Genomic DNA, 23,686 nt, shown 5'->3' with positions numbered 1-23,686 from the left:
GCGCCCAGGTACGAGGCAGCTCGACACCTTTTCTCGAAACCAAAGCCATTGAACCAGGCTCCGTCTTAATGTCAAGTCATTAGCTGGGAAAAAACTGTTCAGTTCTTTTAATTCTCGGATCCCAGTCTGTGATAAACTGCCGGGTAGAGGAAGGCTACGACGTAGCCGTTCCTTGTGCTCTGCCTGTTCATGCGATTCATCTCACCATCCCAGCAGGGACACGTCGTATTGACCAGCTTGCTCCAGATGTTGTCACTCTGCTCACCAACAACTTGATCTTGATAGTTGACAGAAGAGAGCTCGATGGAGACATCGTCTGTGAGTTGACGCGCCTGCTCCTCTGCTGACTGGAATGGTAGTACCTTGTAATGCGCATAGGACGCCTCGTCGTGTACCTCGACTGCAAGGCTCTCGGCGCTGATCGGTGTCTCGATGCAAGCATCCTCGGTGTAGATCTGCAGGAACAGTATCAGGCACAGAGCAACGAGCCAGCGCTTGGCAGCGCTCTTCTCGGCTGGTGGAAGGTATTTTCGGACATTGGCTGGGTACTGTACCCGGGTGTTCTTCCTTCGCTGGCGCACTGCTGTATAGCGCTGTGGCTCTTGAGCTGGGATCCGCTCAAATGTGAAGATTTCTGGCTCTTTGCTCCGCGGCATCGCCCTGTAAGCGAACTGTCCTTGATAATTATTTGTCGGAATTGACAATACCAAACTATTTGATCGTGTATACATCTTTCTTGTTTCTCGAGTTCTCTTCTCGTGTAGTTGTAGTTCGTTGAATGATTTTTCTATCCGTGGCGCACAGGTTTATATAGCCTATTCTAGTTTTAACTACTTTTTAGATACGCCCATACGGATAGAAGCCACACCCAACGTGTGAGCCACTGCTCTCACATTGCTCAAGGAGAAAAGTACAATTTAAATCGTTTTCTGTATTTTAATATTGTATATACCTATAGTTCGTGTTGTTCTCTCCAAAAACATGCCATGCGTAATTATTTCAAGTCAGCAAATATTATCAATAGCTACATGTAGATGTTTTTTTTTTTTTTAGGTCCCATAATTTGTGTTGATAAAGGTTTTTAAATGTAGCTATAGTTGATCAAGCAAATGGACAGCGATGGATAGTAACCATGGTCAGAGCAATATAATAGACGAATGGTAATGACAATAACAGACTAATAGCAACAACAACAACAACAACAATAATAATAACATTAATAATAATACAATTACTATTGGATGACCTGTAAAATATGTAATTAAAACCACACACAACTTTGTTTAATAATGGAGAATTTAGGTATGATCTGTTAACATCCCCCACGCACTAATTCATAGAATCACCTTCCTATATGGCATCCCCTTTAAGGTTCTATATAGAATAGTGAATGAAATGTGCTTTAATTAATAAGGTAAGAAAATGGGGACTTGGACACAGTGCAACTCAGTATTGGCAACTCAACTGAAGTAGACAGCTAATCTGCCCTGCTGCTCTAATACATTCCCGTGTCTCTCTTTCAGAACACAATGTGTATGATAGTGGGTTTTGACTCTAGAAAATATTCACAAAATGTTATTTTACTATGTCAGACTGTAAGTAGCTACACCCTTCACTGTGAGAACACCCTTCACTTGAATCACTCTTTCTGAATAAGTATGTTAAAGTTAGTTACACTGTGCAAACATGGGAAAAACAACGTTTTTTTATTTCAGCCCTAAAAGTATTCCTAGCTGAATAATGTTGTATCTAATTAAGAAGATAAGGACCCGTTGAAAGACCAGCATGGTCTGCAGTGTAGATCTCCTTGGCTGTCCAGACGATTTCAAGATCATTTTGAATGAATAACAATTTCAAAGCTGGATTGAGTAGTTCAGTACAAAGGCAAGTTGGTACATTTCAGGGGGTAGGGTGAAGTTACCCATAGACGCTGATCTTGGGTCAGTTTTGGATTTCCCCCACTAATGGCAGGCTGATCTCATACGGTGGACTAGATGTAACATAGTAAGCAAAATAGTATGTCTGTGTGTCAGGGGAGAAGCTCTAGGTGGTATCTGATTTTAAGTATCTTGGCATCATACTTGATTCCAATCTCTCTTTTAAAAAGCAGGTGAAAAAGGCAATTCAAATAACCCAAATTCAACCTAGCTCATTTCCGATTTATACGAAATTGTTTGACTACTGAGGTAGCAAAACTGTATTTCAAATGTATGATACTTCCCCACTTAACATACTGCTTGACTAGTTGGGCCCAAGCTTACTGTACAACATTAAAACCCGTTCAGTCTGTCTACAAACAGGCTCTCAAAGTGCTTGATAGGAAGCCCAATAGCCATCATCACTGTTACATCCTCAGAAAGCATGAGCTCCTGAGTTGGGAAAATCTTGTGCAATACACCTACGCATGTCTTGTATTCAAGATCCTAAATGGCCTGGCTCCCCCTCCACTCAGTATTTTTGTTAAACAGAAAACCCAAACATATGGCAGCAGATCCACAAGGTCTGCCATGAGAGGTGACTGTATAGTTCCCTTATGGAAAAGCACCTTTAGTCAATCTGCTTTCTCTGTGAGAGCTTCCCATGTCTGGAATACACTGCCATCAGACACACATAACTGCACCACATATCACACGTTCACCAAAAACATAAAGACATTGCTAAAGACCAATCAGATTTGTGACCATAATCCCTAGCTGTGTATTGTTGCTTTCCATGTTGTCTGTTGTCTGTAGCTTGTGAGGTGTGGAAACACTTTGTTGCTTTTATGTATTTTGTCTTGTTGCTTTTTGTGCTATGTTGCTCTGTCTGTATGCTATGTCTTGCTTGTCCTATGTTGCTCTGTCTGTATGCTACGTCTTGCTTGTCCTATGTTGCTCTGCGTGTGCTCACTGTTCAATGATTGTTTGCATTGTAATTGTTTTTAATAACCTGCCCAGGGACTGCGGTTGAAAATTAGCCGGTTGGCTAAAACCGTCACTTTTACTGAAACGTTGATTAATGTGCACTGTCCCTGTAAAAATAAAATAAACTCAAACTCAAAAATCCGGGACACTGAAATTATTACAATATGTTACATTTGGTATGGTTAATCACAACAAATTTGAATTTGTAACATTTCATATGTATTGCAAATACGTAAGTTATTGTACGAATTGCAATTCGTAACATATCATACGAATTGTAATTCGTAACATGCCTTAAGAAATAGATTATGGATAGCTGATGATGGACACTTCATCCCCGGAGCTATACTTTAACAGTAGGAACAGAGCATAAGTCAAACTAGACAAGTATTAATGGAGAGGAGAAAGTAACTGTGACAGCTGAGATAAATAAGCGAAAGGAAAAACGAAATATACATCCTCAAACCAAGAAACTATTATTCAATGTAGTATTAGTGTGAGTTACAATACATTTCCACATGTTACAGTAAGAGTTAGCGGAATCATTCACTCAGCCTCCTCTGACATCATCAGCTCCGTCTGATAGGAGGTGAGAAAGTGGGACGTGTCTGGAAGCTGTGTTTCTCACAGTCTGTCTGTCACTCCATTTTCGGTATTGAACAGCAGGAATAGGAATGCCACCCAGGGGTGAAACCAAGGGGCTGGCATTCTTGGCCGAGGTGTGAGATATTTACACTGAGACGAGTCGAACGTTCACAAGGCATGCGTCAGCACTTTAAAATAACACACATCACACACACACGACGGCATATACACATGGTTGTGAACCATGTCTGTCTGCCCAATGGTTGGCAAACCCAGGCTCAGGCATGATAATGTTGACTTTAGATAGACTCATCACTGACTGGCCATTCTACTGTGCTAAATATGGAAACTCAACTTGTTCAATATTCTGAAATGGTGTCCAGCCGCCCAGCCCTCCATCTTACACATGATGTTCTCTTGTCCAGCTGCCCAGCCCTCCATCTTACACATGATGTTCTCTTGTCCAGCCGCCCAGCCCTCCATCTTACACATGATGTTCTCTTGTCCAGCTACCCAGCCCTCCATCTTACACATGATGTTCTCTTGTCCAGCTGCCCAGCCCTCCATCTTACACATGATGTTCTCTTGTCCAGCCGCCCAGCCCTCCATCTTACACATGATGTTCTCTTGTCCAGCCACCCAGCCCTCCATCTTACACATGATGTTCTCTTGTCCAGCTACCCAGCCCTCCATCTTACACATGATGTTCTCTTGTCCAGCCGCCCAGCCCTCCATCTTACACATGATGTTCTCTTGTCCAGCTACGCAGCCCTCCATCTTACACATGATGTTCTCTTGTCCAGCTACCCAGCCCTCCATCTTACACATGATGTTCTCTTGTCCAGCTACCCAGCCCTCCATCTTACACATGATGTTCTCTTGTCCAGCTACCCAGCCCTCCATCTTACACATGGTGTTCTCTCAACCTATAAGTCGTGATAAAAGTAAGACCTTTACTTGTTGTCATATAGTTTCAATGTTATTGGATTTTTACAAGGCCTCCACTACAAAGCCATTGTCAGAAACCATCTGTTTGATGTATTGTTGACTGTTGTTTTACACTGAAATGGCCTGACAGAGAGACCTTGGCCGGCTAATGCACACGCATTGGCCAATGTCAATAAATTGGCTTTGACAAGTCGCACCAATGAAATCACTGCCAGGAATCCCAGTGGTTATGGAGGGATATGGGTCATTGTTGTGAGATAATGACTGGGATTGGCTGAGAGCCATGACAACCAGGGGAGTACGTGCACTGCAGCAGTGAACCCCACTGCAGTAAATTTCACTATGACCAGGGGGCAGCACTAGGTAGAATATCTCAGCTAAACACAAATGTAGAAAATAGTAAAAATAAAGAAAAACCCTGGAATGAGTAGGTGTGTCCAAACTTTTGACTGGTACTGTATACTCAAAAGTATTTCAGCCACACCAGTTGCTGACAGGTGTATAAAATGTAGCACACAGCTATGCAATCTCAATGGACAAACATTGGTAGTAGAATGGCCTTACTGAAGAGCTCAGTGACTTTCAACGTAGCACCGTGAAAGGATGCCACCTTTCCAACAAGTCAGTTTGTGATGAATCATGCTTCACCTTCCGGCAGTCCGATGGACGAATTGGGGTTGCCCAATTGCATAGTGCCAACTGTAAAGTTTGATGGAGAAAGAATAATGGTCTGGGGCTGTTTTTCATGGTTCGGTCTAGGTCCCTTAGTTCCAGTGAAGGGAAATATTAACTCTACAGCATACAATGACATTCTAGATGATTCTGTGCTTCCAATTCTGTGGCAACAGTTTGGGGATGGCCCTTTCCTGTTTCAGCATGACAATGCCCCCATTTACAAAGCGAGGTCCATACAGAAATGATTTGTCGAGATTGTTGTGAAAGAACTTGACTGGCCTGCACAGAGCCCTGACTTCAACTCCATCTAACACCTTTGGGATGAATTGGAACGCCGACTGCGAGGCAGTCCTAATTGCCAAACATCAGTGCCTGACCTCACTAATGCTCTTGTTGCTGAATGGAAGCAAGTCCCCGCAGCAATGTTCCAACATCTAGTGGAAAGCCTTCCCAGAAGAGTGGAGGCTGTTATATGCCTATTATTTTGGAATGAGATGTTGGACGAGCAGGTGTCTACATACTTTTGGTCTTGTAGTGTATGTGTGTGTATGTGTGGGTGGGTGTATGTGTGTGTATGTGTGGGTGTGTGTGGGTGTGTGTGCGTTTGCGTCAAATCAGTGGACTATAGCGGAGTCACTTGTAATAGGCCTACGAGAGGGGGGTGAACGACCAGCTGATCATACTTCAGGTATGCGACGTTGCCTTTTTTTCATTCTTCAATTAGTCGTGGCATCAGTTCCTTTCTTTTGAGGCATACCTTTTTGGAGAAGTCTTCATTGATGAAGATTTTGATTCCCTTCAGGCACTTGGCTCTCCTGAAAATCTCCTCCTCGTTTTTGAACCTGAGCAGTTTCACCACTATAGATCTGGGCCGTCCATCAGGGAAGAAAGTGCACATTTTTATGCGCCCTCTCCATCTCAATTAGTTTTTGAGTTATTCTCCTTAGGAATAGTGCTTGTCAAGTGTTTTTTGGAAAATTGCAAAATCCTCAGACATGGTTTTGAATGCGGTCTGGCCGGTGACTTTAGCTCCTCCACCTCCACCTGCGTAAACTCCAAACTGTGTTTAAATTCCATTACATTCTTAAATAGATCATCAACCTTTCTGTTGGTAGAATCCATAAAGAGTTGAAGGAAGAACTTCAAGTTTTTGTTGATCTAGTAGTTCATGGAGTGTAGTGTTGGTCCAGTAGTTCATGGAGGGTAGTGTTGATCTAGTAGTTCATGGAGGGTAGTGTTGATCCAGTAGTTCATAGAGGGTAGTGTTGATCCAGTAGTTCATGGAGGGTAGTGTTGGTCCAGTAGTTCATGGAGGGTAGTGTTGATCCAGTAGTTCATGGAGGGTAGTGTTGATCCAGTAGTTCATAGAGGGTAGTGTTGATCCAGTAGTTCATAGAGGGTAGTGTTGATCCAGTAGTTCATAGAGTGTAGTGTTGATCCAGTAGTTCATGGAGTGTAGTGTTGATCCAGTAGTTCATGGAGGGTAGTGTTGGTCCAGTAGTTCATGGAGGGTAGTGTTGATCCAGTAGTTCATGGAGGGTAGTGTTGGTCCAGTAGTTCATGGAGGGTAGTGTTGATCCAGTAGTTCATAGAGGGTAGTGTTGATCCAGTAGTTCATGGAGGGTAGTGTTGATCCAGTAGTTCATGGAGTACAGTGCTTGATACGTATTCCTCTTCTACATTGAACTTTACAGCGTATTTCTGTCTAGTATTAGCCATGCTACAAGCTTGTTGTGAGCTAAAAATGGGTTTGAAAACACAACCCACACACCGCCTCCCGAAACCAAGCTCCTCCAGTGAAATGGCAAACACACAAGCAACAGACTTGATCACACATGCACCAGTATAAACAGAGAGAAAACGTAGGACTTCCTAACTGTAAGGATCCTGGCTGCTCTGTACTAAAGGACCAGGAAATCACCAACTCACAAGTTAGTGCTGTGGATACAAGCAGTATGCAGGACAGTAAGTCAGAACACCGGTCGAAGATGCTTGGGGGAGACAGTGGTAGGAGCATTGGCTTACCCGTGGAACAAGACTCGTGTTGTTTTACATCTTTTGTAAAGTACTGCATTGGGGTCATTGCAGAAACTGATTGGCTATAGGGAACATCCCAGATGTGCTGTCCATCTGTATCCCAGTGACCCTGTCTACATTGGGGTTCTTGAGCAGAATGATCATTATTTGGCTAGTAATGGGGGTCTCAAAGAAAACAATGGGCCTTGAGGAGTTTTACAAATTCCTTGGCCGATTTCTGGTCCCAGTCTGTCACATGGTGGTCCCAGTCCGTCACCTGGTGGTCCCAGTCTGTCACATGGTGGTCCCAGTCACCCAGTCCGTCACCTGGTGGTCCCAGTCTGTTACCTGGTGGTCCCAGTCCATCCCTGGTGGTCCCAGTCCGTCACCTGGTGGTCCCAGTCTGTCACATGGTGGTCCCAGTCACCCAGTCCGTCACCTGGTGGTCCCAGTCTGTTACCTGGTGGTCCCAGTCCATCCCTGGTGGTCCCAGTCCGTCACCTGGTGGTCCAAGTCCGTCCCGGGATCATTTAGTATGAAGCCAACATGGTGTCCTTTAAGCTGCAGTGTCCAGGATAAAGGGTGTCTGTCCTATCAGTGATCAGGATACAAGGTGTCTGTCCTATCAGTGTCCAGGATACAGGGTGTTTGTCCTATCAGTGTCCCGGATACAGGATGTCTGTCCTATCAATGTCCAGGATACAGGGTGTCTGTCCTATCAGTGTCCAGGATACAGGGTGTCTGTCCTATCAGTGTCCAGGATACAGGGTGTCTGTTCTATCAGTGTCCAGGATACAGGGTGTCTGTCCTATCAGTGTCCAGGATACAGGGTGTCTGTCCTATCAGTGTCCAGGATACAGGGTGTCTGTCCTATCAGTGTCCAGGATACAGGGTGTCTGTCCTATCAGTGTCCAGGATACAGGGTGTCTGTTCTATCAGGACCCAAACTGTTGGAATGGTATACAGGGTGTCTGTCCTATCAGGACCCAAACTGTTGGAATGGTATACAGGGTGTCTGTCCTATCAGGACCCAAACTGTTGGAATGGTATACAGGGTGTCTGTCCTATCAGGACCCAAACTGTTGGAATGGTATACAGGGTGTCTGTCCTATCAGGACCCAAACTGTTGGAATGGTATACAGGGTGTCTGTCCTATCAGGACCCAAACTGTTGGAATGGTATACAGGGTGTCTGTCCTATCAGGACCCAAACTGTTGGAATGGTATACAGGGTGTCTGTCCTATCAGGACCCAAACTGTTGGAATGGTATACAGGGTGTCTGTCCTATCAGGACCCAAACTGTTGGAATGGTATACAGGGTGTCTGTCCTATCAGGACCCAAACTGTTGGAATGGTATACAGGGTGTCTGTCCTATCAGGACCCAAACTGTTGGAATGGTATACAGGGTGTCTGTCCTATCAGGACCCAAACTGTTGGAATGGTATACAGGGTGTCTGTTCTATCAGGACCCAAACTGTTGGAATGGTATACAGGGTGTCTGTCCTATCAGGACCCAAACTGTTGGAATGGTATACAGGGTGTCTGTTCTATCAGGACCCAAACTGTTGGAATGGTATACAGGGTGTCTGTCCTATCAGGACCCAAACTGTTGGAATGGTATGCAGGGTGTCTGTCCTATCAGGACCCAAACTGTTGGAATGGTATACAGGGTGTCTGTTCTATCAGGACCCAAACTGTTGGAATGGTATACAGGGTGTCTGTCCTATCAGGACCCAAACTGTTGGAATGGTATACAGGGTGTCTGTCCTATCAGGACCCAAACTGTTGGAATGGTATACAGGGTGTCTGTCCTATCAGGACCCAAACTGTTGGAATGGTATACAGGGTGTCTGTCCTATCAGGACCCAAACTGTTGGAATGGTATACAGGGTGTCTGTCCTATCAGGACCCAAACTGTTGGAATGGTATGCAGGGTGTCTGTCCTATCAGGACCCAAACTGTTGGAATGGTATGCAGGGTGTCTGTCCTATCAGGACCCAAACTGTTGGAATGGTATGCAGGGTGTCTGTCCTATCAGGACCCAAACTGTTGGAATGGTATGCAGGGTGTCTGTCCTATCAGGACCCAAACTGTTGGAATGGTATACAGGGTGTCTGTCCTATCAGGACCCAAACTGTTGGAATGGTATACAGGGTGTCTGTCCTATCAGGACCCAAACTGTTGGAATGGTATACAGGGTGTCTGTCCTATCAGGACCCAAACTGTTGGAATGGTATACAGGGTGTCTGTCCTATCAGGACCCAAACTGTTGGAATGGTATACAGGGTGTCTGTCCTATCAGGACCCAAACTGTTGGAATGGTATACAGGGTGTCTGTCCTATCAGGACCCAAACTGTTGGAATGGTATACAGGGTGTCTGTCCTATCAGGACCCAAACTGTTGGAATGGTATACAGGGTGTCTGTCCTATCAGGACCCAAACTGTTGGAATGGTATACAGGGTGTCTGTCCTATCAGGACCCAAACTGTTGGAATGGTATACAGGGTGTCTGTCCTATCAGGACCCAAACTGTTGGAATGGTATACAGGGTGTCTGTCCTATCAGGACCCAAACTGTTGGAATGGTATACAGGGTGTCTGTCCTATCAGGACCCAAACTGTTGGAATGGTATACAGGGTGTCTGTCCTATCAGGACCCAAACTGTTGGAATGGTATACAGGGTGTCTGTCCTATCAGGACCCAAACTGTTGGAATGGTATGCAGGGTGTCTGTCCTATCAGGACCCAAACTGTTGGAATGGTATGCAGGGTGCTTAGTCATCATAATAAGCTGGCATAGCTCCAATAACTTGAAATAACCCCATCTATATTTAGCCATCGTGGTTATTTAAGTTATTTCAACAAATTGTTTTCATAAGAACCTAGCGCAACAAAGAGATAGGATGTTTTCTCAAGGCCAGGATTATCAACTTTGACCTTCAAGCAACAATAAAGAGGACGTCACTGCTCAAAGTTTGACTGACAGGCGTGACGTTTAGCTGTTGTTTACCATAGTCAAGTGCACAAAGGTACTCGTTTTTATACCTACGCACTTGCATACCTAGACATAAAGACATGTTGGCCAAAATCGCAGGCTTACAGTATATAGCTTCCATCTCAGTCTTTTCCTCCTAAAATGACATTATTACCTGGGACTGCAGTGTCTTATTTCAGTGTCTTTTGTCACCAATTTGATTGATTCGAGCTGCACTGAGACGCAGTCATTATTTGTCCTGCAGTCATCCCAATGCTACAGGTGCTACAATGCTACACCGTTGCCATGGAATAAATACACAAACAATGTACTAAGCCAGGAAGTAGATGACTGAGATGTTAATGATGATGGTAATGTTAACCGTAGCCCTTACAGTGACAGAGGAACACACTCGTATTGAAGCTGTGAACCAGATCATCAGAATATTTCATTTAGAACTAGGGTTGAAAAACTCATGTAACTTTCACCTAATTCCCAAGATTCCTGGAATCAAGGCGGAATCAGCAGGAAATCCAGAATCCTCCAACCAGGATTTCTGGAAAAAGTATTTTTGCAACCCTATTTAGAACAGTACACCTGTTGAGAGGATTACTGTGCAATGACAAGTGAGAGAGGAGCACTTGCAGGCAATGTCACAGACCCGATGTCAGAGTCACTGAGGGTGGGGTGTGTGACACTCTGTCTGACAGGAAGGTTAACAAATTAGGACATGAGTTGAAAGATTGTGTCATGCTTGTAAAGGTGACCTAGTGTCTTAGTGTATATATTATGTGTAAACACAATGACCTCATCAATGCCACTTTTATTTGCAGTGTGATTAGTGTACAGTGTGTGTGGGTGGGTGGGTGATCCTGGCTCGTTTTGCAGGGTGTGTTGAAAGAGTCATACTGTATGAGCTCAGGTAGTTCTCAGGTTGTTGCGCAAAGGTGTGTAGAGTACTGATTAATACTGGTTGGTTCTGGTTGGTCCCATACTGAAAAGTAATATATGTGTATTACTTATATGTTTTATAGCTACATATATGTCACATATACAGTACCAGTCAAAAGTTTGGACACACTATTTTCTACATTGTAGACATCAAAACTATGAAATAACACATAACGAAGCATGTAGTAACCAAAAAAGTGTTACCAAATCTAAATATATTTCTTCAAAATAGCCACCCTTTGCCTTGATGACAGCTTTGCACACTCTTGGCATTCTTTCAACCAGCTTCATGTGGTAGATACCAAGAAAGCATTCCAATTAACAGGTGTGCCTTGTTAAATAGTGGAATTTCTTTCCTTCTTAATGCGTTTGAGCCAATCAGTTGTGTTGTTACAAAGTAGGGGTGGTATACAGAAGATAGCCCTATTTGGTAAAAGACCAAGTCCATATTATGGCAAGAACAGCTCAAATAAGCAAAGAGAAATGACAGTCCATCATTACTTTAAGACATGAACGTCAGTCAATACGGAAAAAGTCAAGAACTTTGAAAGTTTCTTCATGTGCAGTCACAAAAACCATCAAGCGCTATGATGAAACTGGCTCTCATGAGGACCGCCACAGGAAAGTAAGACACCGAGTTACCTCTGCTGCAGAGGATAAGTTCATTAGAGTTACCAGCCTCAGAAATTGCAGCCCAAATGAATGCTTCACAGAGTTCAAGTAACAGACACATCTCAACATCAACTGTTCAGAGGAGACTGCGTGAATCAGGCCTTCATTTCTAAAAAATATATGTACAGTTGAACTCGGAAGTTTACATACACTTAGGTTGGAGTCATTAAAACTCATTTTTCAACCAATCCACAAATTTCTTGTTAGCAAACTTTTGGCAAGTCTGTTAGGACATCTACTTTGTGCATGACACAAGTAATTTTTCCAACAATTGTTTACAGACAAATTATTTGAATTATAACTCACTGTATCACAATTCCAGTGGGTCAGAAGTTTACATAGACTAAGTTCACTGTGCCTTTAAACAGCTTGAAAAATTCCAGAAAATTATGTCATGGCTTTAGAAGCTTCTGATAGGCTAATTGACATCATTTGAGTCAATTGGAGGTGTACCTGTTGATGTATTTCAAGGCCTACCTTCAAACTCAGTGCCTCTTTGCTTGACATCATGGGAAAATCAAAATAAATCAGCAAAGCCCTCAGAAAAAAATTGTAGACCTCCACAAGTTTGGTTCATCCTTGGGAGCAATTTCCAAACGCCTGAAGGTACCACGTTCATCTGTACAAACAATAGTATGCAAGTATAAACACCATGGGACCACGCAGCCGTCATGCCGCTCAGGAAGGAGACGCATTCTGTCTGCTAGAGATGAACGTACTTTGGTGCGAAAATTGCAAATCAATCCCAAAACAACAGCAAAAGACCTTGTGAAGATGCTGGAGGGAACAGGTACAAAAGTATCTATATCCACAGTAAAACGAGTCCTATACTGACATTACCTGAAAAGCCACTGCTCCAAAACCGCCATAAAAAAGCCAAACTGTGGTTTGCAACTGCACATGGGGACAAAGATCATACTTTTTGGAGAAATGTCCACTCGTCTGATGAAACAAAAATAGAACTGTTTGGCCATAATGACCATCATTATGTTTGGAGGAAAAAGGGGGAGGCTTGCAAGCCGAAGAACACCATCCCAACGTGAAGCACAGGGGTGGCAGCATCATGTTGTGGGGGTGCTTTGCTGCAGGAGGGACTGGTGCACTTAACAAAATAGATGGCATCATGAGGAGGGAAATGATGTGGATATATTAAAGCAACATCTGAAGACATCAGTCAGGAATTAAAGCTTGGTCGCAAATGGGTCTTCCAAATGGACAATGACCCCAAGCATACTTCCAAAGTTGTGGCAAAATGGCTTAAGGACAACAAAGTCAAGGTATTGGAGTGGCCATCACAAAGCCCTGACCTCAATCCTGTAGAAAATCTTTGGGCAGAACTGAAAAAGCGTGTGCGAGCAAGGAGGCCTACAAACCTGACTCAGTTACACCAGCTCTGTCAGGAGGAATGGGCCAAAATCCACCCAACTTATTGTGGGAAACTTGTGGAAGGCTACCCTAAACCTTTGACCCAAGTTAAACAATTTAAAGGCAATGCTACCAAATACTAATTGAGTGTATGTAAACTTCTCACCCACTGGGAATGTGATGAAAGAAATAAAAGCTGAAATAAATCATTCTCTCTACTATTATTCTGACATTTCACATTCTTAAAATGAAGTGGTGATCCTAACTGACCTAAGACAGGGAATTTTTACTCTGATTAAATGTCAGGAATTGTGAAAAACTGAGTTTAAATGTATTTGGCTAAGGTGTATGTAAACTTCTGACTTCAACTGTATGTGAGAGTGGATTTTCGGCCCTCACTAGCATGAAAACTAAATACAGGCACAGACTGTGTGTGGAAAATTATCTAAGACTGAGACTCTCTCCAATACAACCCAACATTGCAGAGATATGTGCATCCTTTCAAGCATGAACAGATAAGGTTTTATATGTAAGATGGTTAAATAAAGAGTAAAATGATTGATTATTATTATTATTTGTGCCCTGGTCCTATAAGAGCTCTTTGTCACTTCCCACGAGCCGGGTTGTGACAAAAACTCACACTCATTCTTATGTTTAATAAATGTATCATATAGTGTTTGTGTGGCAGGCTTACAATGATGGCAAAAAAACACATTTGAGAGTGCGCTGACCCTGGTGCTAGATGAGGTACGCAGCTGGAGGTTGAATGTTTGAAGAGGTACGGGACTATAAAAAGTTTGGGAACCTCTGGTTTACTCCATTTCAGTGTAATCTCAAAATGAAATGGCAAGAATCATCTACAGTAGATAGAAGAAACAACAAAGTTGTAACGGTCGTCGTACGGAGTAGACCAAGGCGCAGCGGGTTGAGTGCTCATTTTAACTTTTATTGAACACTTAAATAACAAAACAAGAAAACGAACGCACAGTATTGCAGGCTAAACACAGCAGTGCAAAAACAACTTCCCACAAAAGACAGGTGAAAACAGGGCTACCTAAGTATGACTCCCAATCAGCAACAACGATGTACAGCTGTTCCTGATTGAGAGCCATACCAGGCCAACAAAGAAATACACAACATAGAAAATCCATAGAAATACAAAACATAGAACAATACCCCAAAACCCCGGAACACATAAAACAAACACCCCTCTTACATAAATACATATCCCAACAGACCCCGAACCACATAAAACAAACACCCCCTGCCACGTCCTGACCAAACTACAATAACAAATAACCCCTTATACTGGTCAGGACATGACAAAAGTAGACATAAGGTCGCCTAACACTAAATGCAATTAGAAAATAATGTATCCCTACATGTGAGATTCATGTATTGTTTTAAAATATATGAAATGTAAAAAATAAAAACATTCTGGAATACATTTCAAAGCAATAAATGCATTGAAAAAAAAAAAAAACGAATGTTCTGAGTACATTTTCCGTGATGAAAATACATATCCATATTAGAATTTTTTGTATGGGGTTGTGAGATTTATATAATTTATTTAAATATATGATCATATAATTTAAAATGTACGTCACGTTTATATATGGGTTTTAAATATATGATCATATATGTCCCGTTCTTTGATATATAAGGCCATATATGGCCTGGTTGATACTGGTTGGTACTGGTTGATATTGGTTGGTACTCGTTGGTACTGGTTGGTACTGGTTGATACTGGTTGGTACTCATTGGTACTGGTTGGTACTGGTTGATAATGGTTGGTACTCATCGGTACTGGTTGGTAATGGTTGATAATGGTTGATACTGGTTGATAATGGTTGGTACTGGTTGGTACTGGTTGGTACTGGTTGATAATGGTTGATGCTGGTTGGTACTGGTTGATAATGGTTGATACTGGTTGACAATGGTTGGTACTGGTTGGTACTGGTTGATAATAGTTGATGCTGGTTGGTTACTGGTTGATAATGGTTGATACTGGTTGAAAATGGTTGGTACTGGTTGGTACTGGTTGATGCTGGTTGGTACTGGTTGATAATGGTTGATACTGGTTGACAATGGTTGGTACAGGTTGGTACTGGTTGATAATAGTTGATGCTGGTTGGTACTGGTTGATAATGGTTGATACTGGTTGAAAATGGTTGATAATGGTTGATACTGGTTGACAATGGTTGGTACTGGTTGGTACTGGTTGATAATGGTTGGTACTGGTTGACAATGGTTGGTACTCATCGGTACTGGTTGGTAATGGTTGATAATGGTTGATACTGGTTGATAATGGTTGGTACTGGTTGGTACTGGTTGGTACTGGTTGATAATGGTTGATGCTGGTTGGTACTGGTTGATAATGGTTGATACTGGTTGAAAATGGTTGATAATGGTTGATACTGGTTGACAATGGTTGGTACTGGTTGGTACTGGTTGATACTGGTTGGTACTCATTGGTACTGGTTGGTACTGGTTGATAATGGTTGGTACTCATCGGTACTGGTTGGTAATGGTTGATAATGGTTGATACTGGTTGATAATGGTTGGTACTGGTTGGTACTGGTTGGTACTGGTTGATAATGGTTGATGCTGGTTGGTACTGGTTGATAATGGTTGATACTGGTTGACAATGGTTGGTACTGGTTGGTACTGGTTGATAATAGTTGATGCTGGTTGGTTACTGGTTGATAATGGTTGATACTGGTTGAAAATGGTTGGTACTGGTTGGTACTGGTTGATGCTGGTTGGTACTGGTTGATAATGGTTGATACTGGTTGACAATGGTTGGTACTGGTTGGTACTGGTTGATAATAGTTGATGCTGGTTGGTACTGGTTGATAATGGTTGATACTGGTTGAAAATGGTTGATAATGGTTGATACTGGTTGACAATGGTTGGTACTGGTTGGTACTGGTTGATAATGGTTGGTACTGGTTGACAATGGTTGGTACTGGTTGGTACTGGTTGATCATGGTTGATACAGGTTTGTACTGGTTGAAACTGGTTGATAATGGTTGATGCTGGTTGGTACTGGTTGATAATGGTTGATACCGGTTGACAATGGTTGGTACTGGTTGATAATGGTTGATACTGGTTGACAATGGTTGATAATGGTTGGTACTGGTTGATACTGGTTGGTACTGGTTGATAATGGTTGGTACTCATCGGTACTGGTTGGTAATGGTTGATAATGGTTGATACTGGTTGATAATGGTTGGTACTGGTTGGTACTGGTTGGTACTGGTTGATAATGGTTGATGCTGGTTGGTACTGGTTGATAATGGTTGATACTGGTTGACAATGGTTGGTACTGGTTGGTACTGGTTGATAATAGTTGATGCTGGTTGGTTACTGGTTGATAATGGTTGATACTGGTTGAAAATGGTTGGTACCTGTTGGTACTGGTTGATGCTGGTTGGTACTGGTTGATAATGGTTGATACTGGTTGACAATGGTTGGTACTGGTTGGTACTGGTTGATAATAGTTGATGCTGGTTGGTAGTGGTTGATAATGGTTGATACTGGTTGAAAATGGTTGATAATGGTTGATACTGGTTGACAATGGTTGGTACTGGTTGGTACTGGTTGATAATGGTTGGTACTGGTTGATCATGGTTGATACAGGTTTGTACTGGTTGAAACTGGTTGATAATGGTTGATGCTGGTTGGTACTGGTTGATAATGGTTGATACCGGTTGACAATGGTTGGTACTGGTTGATAATGGTTGATACTGGTTGACAATGGTTGATAATGGTTGGTACTGGTTGATACTGGTTGGTACTGGTTGATACTGGCTGATAATGGTTGATGCTGGTTGGTACTGGTTGATTATGGTTGATACTGGTTGACAATGGTTGATGCTGGTTGGTACTGGTTGATAATGGTTGATAATGGATGATGCTGTTTGTTACTGGTTGATAATGGTTGATACTGGTTGACAATGGTTGGTACTGTTTGGTACTGGTTGGTACTGGTTGGTACTGGTTGATAATGGTTGGTACTGGTTGATAATGGTTGATACTGGTTGACAATGGTTGGTACTGGTTGGTACTGGTTGATAATGGTTGGTACTGGTTGATAATGGTTGGTACTGTTTGGTACTGGTTGGTACTGGTTGATAATAGTTGATGTTGGTTGGTACTGGTTGATAATGGTTGATACTGGTTGACAATGGTTGGTACTGGTTGGTACTGGTTGATGCTGGTTGGTACTGGTGGATAATGTTTGATACTGGTTGACAATGGTTGGTACTGGTTGGTACTGGTTGATAATGGTTGATACTGGTTGACAATGGTTGGTACTGGTTGGTACTGGTTGGTACGGATTGATACTGGTTGGTACTGGTTGATACTGGTTGATAATGGTTGATGTTGGTTGGTACTGGTTGATTATGGTTGATACTGGTTGACAATGGTTGATGCTGGTTGGTACTGGTTGATAATGGTTGGTACTGGTTGATAATGGATGGTACTGGTTGGTACTGGTTGGTACTGGTTGATACTGGTTGATAATGCTTAATGCTGGTTGGTACTGGTTGATAATGGTTGATACTGGTTGACAATGGTTGGTACTGGCTGGTACTGGTTGTTGCTGGTTGGGACAGGTTGATAATGGTTGATACTGGTTGGTACTGGATGATAATGGTTGATACTGTTTGGTACTGGTTTGTACTGGTTGGTACTGATTGATACTGGTTGGTACTGGTTGATAATGGTTGATATTGGTTGGTACTGGTTGGTTCTGGTTGATAATGCTTGATATTGGTTGGTACTGGTTGGTACTGGTTGACAACGGTTGGGACTGGTGTTAATGGTTGATACTGGTTGGTACTGGTTGGTACTGGTTGATACTGGTTGGTACTGGTTGATACTGGTTGATACTGTTTGGTACTGGTTTGTACTGGTTGGTACTGATTGATACTGGTTGGTACTGGTTGATAATGGTTGATATTGGTTGGTACTGGTTGGTACTGGTTGATAACGGTTGGGACTGGTGGTAATGGTTGGTACTGGTTGGTACTGGTTGGTACTGGTTGATACTGGTTGGTACTGGTTGATAATGGTTGATACTGTTTGGTACTGGTTGGTACTGGTTGATACTGGTTGGTACTGGTTGGTACTGGTTGATAATGGTTGATACTGTTTGGTACTGGTTGGTACTGGTTGATACTGGTTGGTACTGGTTGATACTGGTTGGTACTGTTTGATACCGGTTGATACCGGTTGGTACTGGTTGATACAGGTTGGTACTGGTTGATACTGGTTGATACTGGTTGATAATGGTTGGTACTGGTTGGTACTGGTTGATAATGGTTGGTACTGGTTGATAATGGTTGGTACTGGTTTGTACTGGTTGGTACTGGTTTGTACTGGTTGGTACTGGTTGATACTGGTTGATACTGGTTGGTACTGGATGATAATGGTTGGTACTGGTTGGTTCTGGTTGATAATGGTTGATATTGGTCGGTACTGGTTGGTACTGGTTGATAACGGTTGGGACTGGAGGTAATGGTTGGTACTGGTTGGTACTGGTTGGTACTGGTTGATAATGGTTGATACTGTTTGGTACTGGTTGATAATGGTTGATACTGTTTGGTACTGGTTGGTACTGGTTGGTACTGGTTGATAATGGTTGATACTGGTTGGTACTGGTCGGTACTGGTTGATAATGGTTCAACTGGATGATAATGGTTGGTACTGGTTGGTTCTGGTTGATAATTGTTGATATTGGTTGGTACTGGTTGGTACTGGTTGATAATGGTTGGGACTGGTGGTAATGGTTGGTACTGGTTGGTACTTGTTGGTACTGGTTGGTAGTGCTTGGTACTCGTTGGTACTGGTCGGTTCTCGTTGGTACTCGTTTGTACTGGTTGGTACTCATTAGTACTGGTTGATAATGGTTGGTACTGGTTCCCCCAACGCCCTGCCATGACACTGGAATGATTCTTCAACAGTCCTGCTCTCTTTCTGAATCATTCCTCTCTCTGTGTGTATCCCAAATGGTGCCCTATTCCCTATATAGTGCACTACTTGTCATCAGAGCTCAGGTCTAAAGTAGTGCACTATATTGGGAATAAGGTCTAAAGTAGTGCACTTTATTGGGATTAGGGTCTAAAGTAGTGCACTATATTGGGAGTAGGGTCTAAAGTAGTGCACTTCATTGGGATTAGGGTCTAAAGTAGTGCACTATATTGGGAGTACGGTCTAAAGTAGTGCACTATATTGGCGCAAAGTGCCATTTGGGAAGCATAATCGGTTTAATTTCCTAATGAGTCCCAGGGCACATGTGTCAGTGTTGAGGTGTGTGTGTGTGTGTGTGTGTGTGTGTGTGTGTGTGTGGTGTGTTTCTGTGTCAGTATGTGGGTTTGTACTGTAGGTGTCAGTGCTGTGGTGTGTGTGTGTGTGTGTGTGTGTGTGTGTGTGTGTGTGTGTGTGTGTGTGTGTGTGTGTGTGTGTGTGTGTGTGTGTGTGTGTGTGTGTGTGCGTGTGTGTGTGTGTGTGTGTGTGTGTGTGGGGGGGTTTGTACTGTAGGTGTCAGTGCTGTGGAGTGTGTGTGTGTGTGTTTCTGTGTGTGTTTGAGTATCAGTGTGTATTGGTATGTTTTGTTATTTGATTGATTCATGTCTCATTTGCTATCTTATATCAAAGAGGGACAAGCTCATCAAAAGTTTTTCTTGATCTTTTTAATAAGATATCAAAATCAAATTCATAGAATTAATCATCAACTCCACTCAAGAAAATCACAACAACAATATTACGTTGAACATTCATAAGTATTACGTTCAACACTTACACGACTAAAAGGTTGTAAGGATAAAAAACTACATTTCACCAGCAATCCAGATGTCCAGGAAAGCGAATCATCACAACCACCGGTGAAAGTGTCTGTAAGTGAGCGTCATGGTGCCTCTGAGCAGTGAGCACACGCATGTTCATCTTCACACGCAGTGGAGAGACTGAGACTGAGACTGACCGGCAGTGTTTTCACTCTCTCTCTGGGGGCAGAGAGGGGTTACCTCTGACGCGGATGAGTCATTAACAGCTAGCTCTTCCCCTCTTCCTAAACCAACTCAGGATATTTTTTCCTTGTGTTGATTGGCTGATGACGAAGAGAGGGGATCAAATTACCTCCCTGAGTCAATGCTGCAGCCCAGACGAGAAACAACTGGATTTATCCTGCTCAATGAGCAAATTGTATGAGTGAGAGAAACTTCCTGTGTCTTAGTTGCTGAAGGCCAAGTCAATCCAGAACTGACTCTACAGTCACACTGCACACTCTACTGTAGCCTCAAGGGCTGAATCACGTTCGGGCCCTCCCCACAGCCTGGCAATGTCCGTGATCCCCTCTCCCTCCTGGGGGAAGCTTGTGGACAGGGAGGTCTCCGGGGTGTGCAGCTGGAGCTCAGGGGGGCCGCAGGATGACTCCTCTGTGTAGATCTGTAGAAAGAGCAGAGCCGAGAGGAGCAGCAGCCAGCGGCGTGCGGAGTCAGGCTCTTCCCGGGGCAGGACTCTTCTCACCAGGGGAGGGTAGAGCACCCTGGGTGGCCTGCGTCCTCGGGGCCGGAGAGACGCCGGCCGGTATGTGCCCCCAGCTGCAGCAGAGGCTCCTAAGGGCCCGACGGGAAGACTTTGCCAGGAAGTAGCTTGGCTCTCTGAACTGGAGGCACACATTGTGAAGCAAGAGCTGGTCTCTGTTGTAGAGTTGGTCTCTTCTGTCTGCCTGTCGGGTTTTGCTATGCCTGTCCTCTCTCTCTCGCTTATTTTTTCTCCGGCAATAAAATCAATCACTCTCTCAAGTAAAACTGACAGTGTTTTACCCCGTTTCTCTGAAGAAAGTTTGACTCAGTTTATTATATTATTATCTTTATCATTTCAGTTAAACCTTCCCGTATTTCACCTTATGTCTCTGACTCCTCTTCATCTCTTTCTGCACTAGTGCCTTTCCTCTTGGTAGTCTTCCACAGAATGTATTTAAGTAGTTGAACAATGGGCGTAGCCTGTTCTCCTGCAGCCAGGTAACCCGCCTAAACTATATTTAGACAGGCAAAAACACCCTAACCTGCATTCCAATGGTTAGGTGACTCAGAGGCTGATATAAATTATGTGATAAGAAGCTGTTATAATTAATAACATGTTTTACGTTTTATAATCAATCAATCAAATGTATTTATAAAGCCCTTCTTACATCAGCTGATGTCACAATGTGCTGTACAGAAACCCAGCCTAAAACCCCCAAACAGCAAGCAATGCAGGTGTAGAAGCACGGTGGCTAGGAAAAACTCCCTAGAAAGGCCAAAACCTAGGAAGAAACCTAGAGAGGAACCAGGCTATGAGGGGTGGCCAGTCCTCTTCTGGCTGTGCCGGGTGGAGATTATAACAGAACATGGCCAAGATGTTCAAATGTTCATAGATGACCAGCAGGGTCAAATAATAATAATAATAATAATTATACATGTATGAAGAAGATTCATATATCGTGATTTCTTCTATCATTCTGATTGACCCCTTTATTAAAGGAACAATGAATTTGGAAAAATAAGTAGAAAACCAAGTAGGAAAGCGTTTGTAAAATAAAGGTCCTGAACTGTAGATGTTTGCTCTTGGAAGGCAGGATGTTTACTAGTATGTTATTAACATTTGTGGTCTGGCCTATTTACACTTGCTTTGTTTTTGTTTGTGTTGGGGGGGGCGGGGGGCTTGCTCTATCCCCGCCCCGCCCTCTTAAGATAACTGATTTATTGCCATACCAACTGAATTTGCTATGGAACTACTCTGGGTTCCATTTTTAGGCTCTCAGAACCCTAGCCCTTATAATTTTGTATTCCTCTATTTTACTCTCTGTTTGTACTTAAATCATTACACATGGACTGGAAATGGAAGATACTGTGGTAACATAGTGTAGAGACTTATGGCTGAGTTGCCTCCATTTGACTACAACAATAATTTGTAAAAAAATGATTTTAAAGATTTGCAACTGAAATATGTACAGTCCCAGTCAAAAGTTTGGACACACCCACTCAAGGTTTTTTCTTTATTTGTGCTATTTTCTACATTGTAGAAAAATAGTGAAGACATCAAAACTATGAAATAACTCAAATGGAATCATGTAGAAACCCCAAAAAGTGTTAAAGAAATTCAAATATATTTTAGATTTTAGATTCTTCAAAGCAGCCACCTTTTCCCTTGATGATGCTTTGCACACTCTTGGCATTCTCTCAACCAGCTTCACCTGGAATGCTTTTTCAACAGTCTTGAAGGAGTTCCCACATGTGCTGAGCACTTGTTGGCTGCTTTTCCGTCACTCTGCGGTCCAACTCATCCCAAACAACCTCAATTGTGTTGAGGTCGGGTGATTGTGGAGGCCAGGTCATCAGATGCAACACTCCATCACTCTCTTTCTTGGTCAAATAGCCCTTACTCAGCCTGTAGGTGTGTTTTGTCATTGTCCTGTTGAAAAACAAATGATAGTCCCATTAAGTGCAAACCAGATGGGATGAAGTATTGCTGCAGGATGCTGTGGTTGCCATGCTGGTTAATTTTTAAATAAGTCACAGACAGAGTCACCAGCAAATCACCCCCACACCATCACACTTCCTCTTCCATGCTTCATGGTGGGAACCACACATACGGAGATCATCGTTCACCTACTCTGCGTCTCAGAAAGACACGGCGGTTGGAACCCTCCCCCCTACCTTGTAACAACAGAACTGATTGGCTCAAACGCATTAAGAAGGAAAGAAATTCCACTATTTAACAAGGCACACCTGTTAATTGGAATGCATTACTGGTATCTACCACATGAAGCTGGTTGAGAGAATGCCAAGAGTGTGCAAAGCTGTCATCAAGGCAAAGGGTGGCTACTTTGAAGAAATATATTTAGATTTGTTAACACTTTTTTGGTTACTACATGATTCCATATGTGTTATTTCATAGTTTTGATGTCTTCACTATTATTCTACAATGTAGAAAATAGTAAAAAAAAATAAGAAAAAACCTTGAATGAGTAGGTGTGTCCAAACTATTGACTGGTACTGCATATAGTAAACTGATTAAATCACTATGGGGTGTGATCAGTGGCGGATTTAGGTATAGGCAACATGGGCACCCACACAAAAAAAATCGCAATGGTGACATTTGGGTGATCGGTTTTCTATCGCTCATTTGCACGTCACGTCAATGATATCATGTCACCGTGTGGGACTGTGGGTCAATTAACCTTGTCGGAGTGGGTGCCCTGATTCTAGTTTGTGAGCTAGACAGGCTACTACCTGGGAAGGTCTCCCACTCAGAAGTACGAGATGGGGGGGGGGGGGTAGGTTGACCTCAGGTCTCCCCACTGGAAGTCCGAGGAAGGGGTAGCGGGGGAATCTATCAAATAGCGCACCTCTAACTTTGTACAGTACTAATGCAATTAGTTAAATCAGTCACACTACGAAATGCTGCCAAATAAACCACAATTCATTCTACTCTGAATATATAGTTTCACAGACATATTGTTGCATTTTTTTCTGGTTTGTGCAAAATCGTTAAGAATAATATAAAACCAGTCTGTACACCACCAAGGTGAATTGGCTTAGT

At 42.9% G+C, this 23,686-nt stretch overlaps 2 protein-coding genes across 2 annotated transcripts in view; both read right to left on the bottom strand.

The window, feature by feature from the left end:
- The window catches only part of ier3 (immediate early response 3), a 1,277-nt gene extending 482 nt beyond the window's left edge, over positions 1 to 795 (bottom strand). Inside the window, exon 1 of the mRNA XM_014172635.2 lies at positions 1 to 795. This exon is cut by the window's left edge and continues 482 nt beyond it. Within this exon, the coding sequence (XP_014028110.1) occupies positions 108 to 731 (624 nt within the window). The 5' untranslated portion in view covers positions 732 to 795 and the 3' untranslated portion in view covers positions 1 to 107.
- Positions 796 to 19,776: 18,981 nt separating this feature from the next.
- LOC106585888 (radiation-inducible immediate-early gene IEX-1) lies at positions 19,777 to 21,050 on the bottom strand. Its single transcript, XM_014172607.1, has one exon. It carries the CDS (start codon positions 20,777 to 20,779, stop codon positions 20,372 to 20,374), a length of 408 nt encoding a protein of 135 aa, XP_014028082.1. The 5' UTR covers positions 20,780 to 21,050; the 3' UTR covers positions 19,777 to 20,371.
- Between the last annotated feature and the right edge of the window lie 2,636 nt (positions 21,051 to 23,686).

This window comes from Salmo salar, chromosome ssa24, assembly GCF_905237065.1.
Source record: "Salmo salar chromosome ssa24, Ssal_v3.1, whole genome shotgun sequence".
Taxonomy (NCBI): domain Eukaryota; kingdom Metazoa; phylum Chordata; class Actinopteri; order Salmoniformes; family Salmonidae; genus Salmo; species Salmo salar.
This window is presented reverse-complemented; position numbering and strand designations above follow the sequence as displayed.

What these genes read in the sequence shown, in the direction of transcription:
- LOC106585888 (XM_014172607.1), bottom strand. Translation starts at nt 20,779, where the DNA reads ATGTGTGCCTCCAGTTCAGAGAGCCAAGCTACTTCCTGGCAAAGTCTT.